We start from the raw sequence: 11852 nt of genomic DNA on the forward strand, positions 1-11852 counted from the left end.
TCCGTTTATTATTTATAGAGATTCGAGAAGAGAGTGAGACAGAGAGAGACACAGTAGTAATTTGGGGAGCATTAGGAGGAGTACTACTACTACTAGTACTTGCTGAAGTGATAGAGAGAGATAGTGTGACTGTATTATCTGACTTGTGGGGGAGACACTGACAGTGGGGAGCAGTTAGAGTCTGAGAGCAGGACTCAGGACTCAGGAGTACATATAACGTACAGTGCACACTTTTGCTGCCAGAGTGCCAGCCACACTGCCATTGTTTGTGACCACACTGGCCACCAGTATAATATATATTGTGATTGTCTGCTTAGGACTCAGGAGTACTACTTGCAACTTTGCAAGTTGCTGATAGTGTGACCAGTGACCTGACCACCAGTTTAATAATCACCACCAGTTTATGAGTTTAATATACATATTATATATATATATATATATATATAATTGTATATAATATATATATAATATTGTATACCACCTAGCACCTACCCGTGTTTTTTTTTTTTTCTTTCTTCTTTATACATACTACTATAGTAGCTTACTGTAGCAGTCTGCGGTGCTGCTGAGCTGACAGTGTCCAGCAGGTCCGTCATCAGTCATTACATAATAAATATATAATATATACCTGTCCGGCTGCAGTACTAGTGATATTATATATACATATATATTGATTTCATCTCATTATCATCCAGTCTATATTAGCAGCAGACACAGTACGGTAGTCCACGGCTGTAGCTACCTCTGTGTCGGCACTCGGCAGTCCATCCATAATTGTATACCACCTACCCGTGGTTGTTTTTTTTTTCTTTCTTCTTTATACATACTACTATAGTAGCTTACTGTAGCAGTCTGCGGTGCTGCTGAGCTGACAGTGTCCAGCAGGTCCGTCATCAGTCATTACATAATAAATATATAATATATACCTGTCCGGCTGCAGTACTAGTGATATTATATATACATATATATTGATTTCATCTCATTATCATCCAGTCTATATTAGCAGCAGACACAGTACGGTAGTCCACGGCTGTAGCTACCTCTGTGTCGGCACTCGGCAGTCCATCCATAAGTATACTAGTATCCATCCATCTCCATTGTTTACCTGAGGTGCCTTTTAGTTGTGCCTATTAAAATATGGAGAACAAAAATGTTGAGGTTCCAAAATTAGGGAAAGATCAAGATCCACTTCCACCTCGTGCTGAAGCTGCTGCCACTAGTCATGGCCGAGACGATGAAATGCCAGCAACGTCGTCTGCCAAGGCCGATGCCCAATGTCATAGTACAGAGCATGTAAAATCCAAAACACCAAATATCAGTAAAAAAAGGACTCCAAAATCTAAAATAAAATTGTCGGAGGAGAAGCGTAAACTTGCCAATATGCCATTTACCACACGGAGTGGCAAGGAACGGCTGAGGCCCTGGCCTATGTTCATGGCTAGTGGTTCAGCTTCACATGAGGATGGAAGCACTCAGCCTCTCGCTAGAAAAATGAAAAGACTCAAGCTGGCAAAAGCACCGCAAAGAACTGTGCGTTCTTCGAAATCCCAAATCCACAAGGAGAGTACAATTGTGTCGGTTGCGATGCCTGACCTTCCCAACACTGGACGTGAAGAGCATGCGCCTTCCACCATTTGCACGCCCCCTGCAAGTGCTGGAAGGAGCACCCGCAGTCCAGTTCCTGATAGTCAGATTGAAGATGTCAGTGTTGAAGTACACCAGGATGAGGAGGATATGGGTGTTGCTGGCGCTGGGGAGGAAATTGACCAGGAGGATTCTGATGGTGAGGTGGTTTGTTTAAGTCAGGCACCCGGGGAGACACTTGTTGTCCGTGGGAGGAATATGGCCATTGACATGCCTGGTGAAAATACCAACAAAATCAGCTCTTCGGTGTGGAAGTATTTCAACAGAAATGCGGACAACAGGTGTCAAGCCGTGTGTTGCCTTTGTCAAGCTGTAATAAGTAGGGGTAAGGACGTTAACCACCTCGGAACATCCTCCCTTATACGTCACCTGCAGCGCATTCATAATAAGTCAGTGACAAGTTCAAAAACTTTGGGTGACAGCGGAAGCAGTCCACTGACCAGTAAATCCCTTCCTCTTGTAACCAAGCTCACGCAAACCACCCCACCAACTCCCTCAGTGTCAATTTCCTCCTTCCCCAGGAATGCCAATAGTCCTGCAGGCCATGTCACTGGCAATTCTGACGAGTCCTCTCCTGCCTGGGATTCCTCCGATGCATCCTTGCGAGTAACGCCTACTGCTGCTGGCGCTGCTGTTGTTGCTGCTGGGAGTCGATGGTCATCCCAGAGGGGAAGTCGGAAGACCACTTGTACTACTTCCAGTAAGCAATTGACTGTCCAACAGTCCTTTGCGAGGAAGATGAAATATCACAGCAGTCATCCTGCTGCAAAGCGGATAACTGAGGCCTTGACAACTATGTTGGTGTTAGACGTGCGTCTGGTATCCGCCGTTAGTTCACAGGGAACTAGACAATTTCTTGAGGTAGTGTGCCCCCGTTACCAAATACCATCTAGGTTCCACTTCTCTAGGCAGGCGATACCGAGAATGTACACGGACGTCAGAAAAAGACTCACCAGTGTCCTAAAAAATGCAGTTGTACCCAATGTCCACTTAACCACGGACATGTGGACAAGTGGAGCAGGGCAGGGTCAGGACTATATGACTGTGACAGCCCACTGGGTAGATGTATGGACTCCCGCCGCAAGAACAGCAGCGGCGGCACCAGTAGCAGCATCTCGCAAACGCCAACTCTTTCCTAGGCAGGCTACGCTTTGTATCACCGCTTTCCAGAATACGCACACAGCTGAAAACCTCTTACGGCAACTGAGGAAGATCATCGCGGAATGGCTTACCCCAATTGGACTCTCCTGTGGATTTGTGGCATCGGACAACGCCAGCAATATTGTGTGTGCATTAAATATGGGCAAATTCCAGCACGTCCCATGTTTTGCACATACCTTGAATTTGGTGGTGCAGAATTTTTTAAAAAACGACAGGGGCGTGCAAGAGATGCTGTCGGTGGCCAGAAGAATTGCGGGACACTTTCGGCGTACAGGCACCACGTACAGAAGACTGGAGCACCACCAAAAACAACTGAACCTGCCCTGCCATCATCTGAAGCAAGAAGTGGTAACGAGGTGGAATTCAACCCTCTATATGCTTCAGAGGTTGGAGGAGCAGCAAAAGGCCATTCAAGCCTATACAATTGAGCACGATATAGGAGGTGGAATGCACCTGTCTCAAGCGCAGTGGAGAATGATTTCAACATTGTGCAAGGTTCTGATGCCCTTTGAACTTGCCACACGTGAAGTCAGTTCAGACACTGCCAGCCTGAGTCAGGTCATTCCCCTCATCAGGCTTTTGCAGAAGAAGCTGGAGACATTGAAGGAAGAGCTAACACAGAGCGATTCCGCTAGGCATGTGGGACTTGTGGATGGAGCCCTTAATTCGCTTAACAAGGATTCACGGGTGGTCAATCTGTTGAAATCAGAGCACTACATTTTGGCCACCATGCTCGATCCTAGATTTAAAGCCTACCTTGGATCTCTCTTTCCGGCAGACAGAAGTCTGCTGGGGTTCAAAGACCTGCTGGTGAGAAAATTGTCAAGTCAAGCGGAACGCGACCTGTCAACATCTCCTCCTTCACATTCTCCCGCAACTGGGGGTGCGAGGAAAAGGCTCAGAATTCCGAGCCCACACGCTGGCGGTGATGCAGGGCAGTCTGGAGCGACTGCTGATGCTGACATCTGGTCCGGACTGAAGGACCTGACAACGATTACGGACATGTTGTCTACTGTCACTGCATATGATTCTCTCACCATTGAAAGAATGGTGGAGGATTATATGAGTGACCGCATCCAAGTAGGCACGTCACACAGTCCGTACTTATACTGGCAGGAAAAAGAGGCAATTTGGAGGCCCTTGCACAAACTGGCTTTATTCTACCTAAGTTACCCTCCCACAAGTGTGTACTCCGAAAGAGTGTTTAGTGCCGCCGCTCACCTTGTCAGCAATCGGCGTACGAGGTTACATCCAGAAAATGTGGAGAAGATGATGTTCATTAAAATGAATTATAATCAATTCCTCCATGGAGACATTGACCAGCAGCAATTGCCTCCACAAAGTACACAGGGAGCTGAGATGGTGGATTCCAGTGGGGACGAATTGATAATCTGTGAGGAGGGGGATGTACACGGTGATATATCGGAGGATGATGATGAGGTGGACATCTTGCCTCTGTAGAGCCAGTTTGTGCAAGGAGAGATTAATTGCTTCTTTTTTGGTGGGGGTCCAAACCAACCCGTCATTTCAGTCACAGTCGTGTGGCAGACCCTGTCACTGAAATGATGGGTTGGTTAAAGTGTGCATGTCCTGTTTATACAACATAAGGGTGGGTGGGAGGGCCCAAGGACAATTCCATCTTGCACCTCTTTTTTCTTTAATTTTTCTTTGCGTCATGTGCTGTTTGGGGAGTATTTTTTGGAAGGGCCATCCTGCATGACACTGCAGTGCCACTCCTAGATGGGCCCGGTGTTTGTGTCGGCCACTAGGGTCGCTTAGCTTACTCACGCAGCTACCTCATTGCGCCTCTTTTTTTCTTTGCGTCATGTGCTGTTTGGGGGGGTGGGGTTTGGAAGGGACATCCTGCGTGACACTGCAGTGCCACTCCTAGATGGGCCCGGTGTTTGTGTCGGCCACTAGGGTCGCTTATCTTACTCACACAGCTACCTCATTGCGCCTCTTTTTTTCTTTGCGTCATGTGCTGTTTGGGGAGGGTTTTTTGGAAGGGACATCCTGCGTGACACTGCAGTGCCACTCCTAGATGGGCCAGGTGTTTGTGTCGGCCACTAGGGTCACTTATCTTACTCACACAGCTACCTCATTGCGCCTCTTTTTTTCTTTGCGTCATGTGCTGTTTGGGGAGGGTTTTTTGGAAGGGACATCCTGCGTGACACTGCAGTGCCACTCCTAGATGGGCCAGGTGTTTGTGTCGGCCACTAGGGTCGCTTATCTTACTCACACAGCTACCTGATTGCGCCTCTTTTTTTCTTTGCGTCATGTGCTGTTTGGGGAGTGTTTTTTGGAAGGGCCATCCTGCGTGACACTGCAGTGCCACTCCTAGATGGGCCAGGTGTTTGTGTCGGCCACTAGGGTCGCTTAGCTTACTCACACAGCTACCTCATTGCGCCTCTTTTTTTCTTTGCGTCATGTGCTGTTTGGGGAGGGTTTTTTGGAAGGGACATCCTGCGTGACACTGCAGTGCCACTCCTAGATGGGCCAGGTGTTTGTGTCGGCCACTAGGGTCGCTTATCTTACTCACACAGCTACCTCATTGCGCCTCTTTTTTTCTTTGCGTCATGTGCTGTTTGGGGAGGGTTTTTTGGAAGGGACATCCTGCGTGACACTGCAGTACCACTCCTAGATGGGCCAGGTGTTTGTGTCGGCCACTAGGGTCGCTTATCTTACTCACACAGCTACCTCATTGCGCCTCTTTTTTTCTTTGCGTCATGTGCTGTTTGGGGAGGGTTTTTTGGAAGGGACATCCTGCGTGACACTGCAGTGCCACTCCTAGATGGGCCAGGTGTTTGTGTCGGCCACTAGGGTCGCTTATCTTACTCACACAGCTACCTCATTGCGCCTCTTTTTTTCTTTGCGTCATGTGCTGTTTGGGGAGTGTTTTTTGGAAGGGCCATCCTGCGTGACACTGCAGTGCCACTCCTAGATGGGCCAGGTGTTTGTGTCGGCCACTAGGGTCGCTTAGCTTACTCACACAGCTACCTCATTGCGCCTCTTTTTTTCTTTGCGTCATGTGCTGTTTGGGGAGGGTTTTTTGGAAGGGACATCCTTCGTGACACTGCAGTGCCACTCCTAGATGGGCCAGGTGTTTGTGTCGGCCACTAGGGTCGCTTAGCTTACTCACACAGCTACCTCATTGCGCCTCTTTTTTTCTTTGCGTCATGTGCTGTTTGGGGAGGGTTTTTTGGAAGGGACATCCTGCGTGACACTGCAGTGCCACTCCTAGATGGGCCAGGTGTTTGTGTCGGCCACTAGGGTCGCTTAGCTTACTCACACAGCTACCTCGGTGCAAATTTTAGGACTAAAAATAATATTGTGAGGTGTGAGGTATTCAGAATAGACTGAAAATGAGTGTAAATTATGGTTTTTGAGGTTAATAATACTTTGGGATCAAAATGACCCCCAAATTCTATGATTTAAGCTGTTTTTTAGTGTTATTTGAAAAAAACACCCGAATCCAAAACACACCCGAATCCGACAAAAAAAATTCGGTGAGGTTTTGCCAAAACGCGGTCGAACCCAAAACACGGCCGCGGAACCGAACCCAAAACCAAAACACAAAACCCGAAAAATTTCAAGTGCACATCTCTAATTGTGAGGTGTTCAGAATAGACTGGAAATGAGTGGAAATGAATGTTATTGAGGTTAACCGTAGGATCAAAATTACCCCCAAATTCTGTGATTTCAGCTGTTTTTATGTTTTTTTCAAAATTCATCTAGAGCCAAAACCAAAACACGAAAGGGTCATTTTGGCAAAACCAATCCAGATCCAAAACACGAGCATGGAACCAGAAGCAAAACCAAAACACAAAACACAAAGGTCCCACCGCACATCTCTAGTGTAAAGCGTATATTAATAAATAATAATACTTAGATTAGAGACAATGGGTGGAAGTGTAATACAGGTTGAGTCTCCCTTATCCAAAATGCTTGGGACCAGAGGTATTTTGGATATGGGATTTTTCCGTATTTTGGAATAATTACATACCATAATCAGATATCATGGTGATGGGACCTAAATATAAGCACAGAATACATTTATGTTCCATATACACCTTATACACACAGCCTGAAGGTAATTTTAGCCAATATTTTGTATAACTTTGTGCATTAAACAAAGTGTGTGTACATTCACACAATTTATTTATGTTTCATATACACCTTATACACACAGCCTGAAGGTCATTTAATACAATATTTTTAATAACTTTGTGTATTAAACAAAGTTTTGTACATTGAGACCTCAAAAATCAAAGGTTTCACTATCTCACTCTCACTCAAAAAAGTCCGTATTTCGTAATATTCCGTATTTCGGAATATATGGATATGGGTTACTCAACCTGTACTGTAGGTTATGAATTTACATAGGCAGATTCCCCCTCCTGTCGTTTAGGAGAATTATTATTCTATCTTATTTACAATCGTGTTAAAGAGCGCTGTGACTGCCTGGTTGAAAAAAATTGCCCCGCTGTGTGCTGTGCCACTTATCGCTACGACTCCCAATAGATGTGGCAGGTGGGCGGTGCTAGATAGTATAGTGCCTCTCTTAGCCTGCTTCTGCCAGTCCCCCTTACGTGGCATTGGTGGTGATAAGAATGAGATGACGTGATGTCGTCACTGTCGCGTTTCTGTTCTGCCCAGCGGCAGAGGAGCCACCGGCACCCTGTGAGACTGGATCCCTATACCAATAGGGGATATCAGTGACGGGGAAAGCAGTGGAGTAGAACTGAGCAGAACAACATGTGAAACGCAAGAGGGAGAGAGGTAAGAAAGAGCTGCATGAGTAGGGAGAGCTGAATAAATGGAGATAAGCCGTGTGACGGGGGAAGGGCTGTGTGAGTTATAAGATATATGGCACTGGACATATGGCAGCAGAGGACACCACCACTGTGACTGGACTGATGCAGCATAAGACAGCACTGGAATCGCCACCCCACTTTCCCTGCCGCACAGACACTGTGGACGGAGACACGTTCTGTCACTACACTCTCCAATTCCGAAGTGAAAATGGCGGCAACGCGCGGTTCCTTATATGGGATCCAAAACCCGCGAGAATCCGACAGCGGGATGATGACGTTTTGCCTCATTCTGGTTTCCGAGTCAGGCGGGAAACCTGAGCCAGGCTCGGGTAGTGAAGTCCAGTAGGGTTCGGTTCTCAGGGAAACGAACCCACTCATCTCTACTTTACACCATACATTTACTTCTCATGCTGTCAGACCTCCTGACATAAGAGCGGCATAATAAATACATAAAAAAACTCTTCCCAACTTAAAAGATATGAGAGATTTAAGTTTTAATAAACATATTTAACATGCACTGCTGGCTCGTACAAAACTTTCCAATTGTATCAAATATTTTCTGTATTTACAGACCTAAAAACATCTGTACGTTATACTTCTCTATTTAGAAGAACTATCTATTACACAGTATAGGAATTATTACAAAGAATATCATGGGTATATTAATTACACTATCACGTTTTAGACCCAAAAACTATAATTTCTTATTGCAGCAATAAGGGCCCTCATTCCGAGTTGTTCGCTCGCAAGCTGCTTTTAGCAGCTTTGCACACGCTAAGCCGCCGCCTACTGGGAGTGAATCTTAGCTTATCAAAATTGCGAACGAAAGATTCGCAATATTGCGAAAAGACTTCTCTGTGCAGTTTCTGAGTAGCTCGAGACTTACTCTGCCAGTGCGATCAGTTCAGTGCTTGTCGTTCCTGGTTTGACGTCACAAACACACCCAGCGTTCGCCCAGACACTCCTCCGTTTCTCCAGCCACTCCCGCGTTTTTCCCAGAAACGGTAGCGTTTTTTCAAACACTCCCATAAAACGGCCAGTTTCCGCCCAGAAACACCCACTTCCTGTCAATCACATTACGATCACCAGAACGAAGAAAAAACCTCGTAATGCCGTGAGTAAAATACCAATCTTCATAGCAAATTTACTTGGCGCAGTCGCAGTGCGATCATTGCGCATGCGCAATTAGCGGAAAATCGCTGCGATGCGAAGAAAATTACCGAGCGAACAACTCGGAATGACCACCAAGAGATTAAAGATTGCTGGAATGTAACACTGAACACATGCAGGGAGAGGGATTCTCATAGGAGCCTGTCCCTGAAATATGTAAAGTGATGTCATTGCTAACGCAATCACTTTACTTGGGTTCCGGTCTGCAGACCACAAATGCGACCAAGTGCGACAATTACAGGGGAGGAATCCTACCGATCCCTCTCCCAGTAATTGTTGCAGGAAGCAGGCCATAGGCTACAGTGGCAAAAGTCATATGAATATGCAGTAGTGTTAGCTGACGGGCCCAAGATCCGGAATGTGAAGTTTGGTAAATCTAATAAATACCATAGAAACCTACTGTATCTGGTCTGATATTGCAATCAAATACAATACAATCAGGTGATGCAGTAAATTTTTGGATATCACCCAAAAAAAGGTGTTTTCAGAGATATCTGCCAAATTCCCTTTGGTAAATAGGCCACATTTACGTATTTATTATGGCTGCGGGATGTGCGATGCACACGGGCTCCTTGGTCCAAGGAGGTCCTGTAAAAAAAACCATTACCCCCCTAGTGACGCCACTGTCCATATATAATACTGGTTTTTGGGAAGGTTTCCCCTCACAGCAGAAATCCTCGTCATTACAATCTACACAATTGTGCACAGGAGAATTCTTCTGATTTGGGAGTTTGTTACATATGAATTTAGGAGTTTCTGGTATGTTACCATATAAAATACAATCTTTAATAAATAGGCACCAATGGTTTTTGGGGGTTTATTTTTTTTATTTTCTCTATAACCAGAAGTTACAAAATTGGGTTACAGATGCAATCCTGGCATTGAGGTGCCTCCAACTCGGCGCACGGCATAAATACGTCATTTTTTGCAAGCAGATTTTTTCCAAATACTGCATGCTTCTGCCTGCTGCGACTCTCTGTCCTCACAATAGTGGAGCGATCTGACATGTGACCTGTTTGCATGTTATCCAGAAAGTCTTAGGCCAAATCAATAAGGCTGTAACTTAAGCAATGATTCCACCTGGTCTGGAGAATAAAGCCGATGGATCTGGTTTAAATAAGGTTTAGCTGTTCCATCTACAGCAACTTATGCAAACCACTGGTTGACAGATTTGCATTGTTGTCATAACGTGCTTAGCTAATGTAAAATAATTTAAGCTTTGTGAATATGTTCGGTGGGAGACGTCTCACACAGCCCGTACCTCTCTCCAGTGTTGGCCACATTTATGTTCAGTTCCCGGTTGGAGAGCGATCTGATAGTTTGTAGTTTGGAAGAGAGATGGCGGATCCTCTGCATATAACCTTCCTCTCAGTGCTGTCAGTGGAATGTCTCCTGGGGACTTCTCTAAATGCGTTTATCGTGCTAACACACTGCTTGGAATGGAGGCAAACCAGGCGCTTGCCAGGCAGTGACAAGATTGAGACCTGTCTGTGCGTCTGCAGATTTTTCCTGCAGTGCGCTATCACATTGAACAACTTCTGCCGCTCATTTTCTCTGGACATAAATTCCCCGTCATATTTTATAGAGCTTTTCCTGGTTGTGAGAATGTTCTTGAGTTTCACCAGCCTATGGAGCGCCACTCTCCTCTCTGTGTTCTACTGCGTGAAAATCACAAATTATAACTTTGGCATCTTTGTCTTTTTGAAGCCCAGGATCTCCAGAATGGTTCCGTGGTTGGTTCTGTCTTGCTTACTAGTCTCTCTGGCTTCAAGCCTCCCATTCGCCGAGAGTTTTTATACCTTATACTTCAGAAACTCAACTGCCCAAAACTCTACTGAGAATACTGACGCGGATAAAATCCAGTCCAACATGTCCCTTGCCTATGCGGTTGGTTCCTCAGTGCCTTTCGCTATATTTATCATCGCAGTCTTGCTGTTAATCCACTCTCTCTGGAGCCATATCAAGCAAATGAGAAGCGGCGCGGACAGCTTTCGAAGCCCAAACCTGAACGCTCTCTTGGGTGTTGTAAAAAGTCTGATGGTCTTCTTCTGTCTCTGCATTATTTATTTTGTGTGCATGAATCTTATCTCATCTGGATTGCTGCCCGTTGGGAGCCCTTGGATTGCTTTTGTATCCATTTTAAATTCGTCATACCCCTTTCTGCACTCAGCGGTACTGATCTATACCAACAGCAAGCTAAAACTGGCATTTCTACATTTACTGTCTGTGATCGCGCCCAAGAGATTGTGGAAACGTTTTCTAGGGAAATCATTTACAGAGCAATGATAATTGACATGATAGACAATATCTACAAGCTGCAATACCTTCTAATCAGTCACATTGGCAGGGATGTGATGAAGTCCAAGTTCGCGGCCATGCGTGATGCAGGCCAAAGTCAGACTTTTTTTAAAGGGACGGGATCGGGTGGTCGAATCTTCTGTGTATTTTTGATTTTAAAAGGTTTGACCATTCGATCCCATAGAAGCCCATACACACATACGATTCATGTCAGAAACGTATACAGTATGCGTGTACGGAGTTCCGAGCAGGTCACACCGGGGAGCACATAGCAAGGCTGATCGGGAGTGTTCACCCCAATCAGTCGCTGACCGAGTACGCGTGTACCCAATTTGAGATTAAATTTTGAGATTACAAAATTATTTTATGACTTATTTTTTATCGACGATTGTTTATTTGTTCTGTGTTTTTATTTCAGAGACAAACTGACACATTAAACTGCGTAAATTTCTAGAAGAACTAGAAGAAGAAAAACGGGAATGTACTAAAACTTTTTCTGACAATGTATATTAATGTGAAATAGTCTTTAAATTGGTTGGTGCTGTATAGTCTACGATGGAAACTCATTATATAAAAAGGCAGAATTCATACATGTGTTGTTGTTGTTGTTGTTGTTGTTGTTGTTGTTGTTGTTGTTGTTGTTGTGTGATACAGATGGAAGTTAGTATATTCGGCGCTGTGCATGCTGTAATGTTCTGGTGTGTATTTTCGTCGCCAACTTCAAAGTTCCTGGCCCCAGCCCAGGAGCCTAAGCTGTGTCATAGT

General features: G+C 45.3%; 1 protein-coding gene across 1 annotated transcript; it reads left to right on the forward strand.

Moving 5' to 3' along the window:
• Window positions 1-10127: 10127 nt before the first annotated feature.
• Window positions 10128-11075, forward strand: LOC134910826 (taste receptor type 2 member 40-like). The gene has a single exon (XM_063919209.1). It carries the CDS (start codon window positions 10128-10130, stop codon window positions 11073-11075), a length of 948 nt encoding a protein of 315 aa, XP_063775279.1.
• The last annotated feature ends 777 nt before the right edge of the window (window positions 11076-11852 follow it).

This window comes from Pseudophryne corroboree, chromosome 4, assembly GCF_028390025.1.
Source record: "Pseudophryne corroboree isolate aPseCor3 chromosome 4, aPseCor3.hap2, whole genome shotgun sequence".
Lineage (NCBI taxonomy): Eukaryota > Metazoa > Chordata > Amphibia > Anura > Myobatrachidae > Pseudophryne > Pseudophryne corroboree.

What these genes read in the sequence shown, in the direction of transcription:
- LOC134910826 (XM_063919209.1), top strand. Translation starts at nt 10,128, where the DNA reads ATGGCGGATCCTCTGCATATAACCTTCCTCTCAGTGCTGTCAGTGGAA.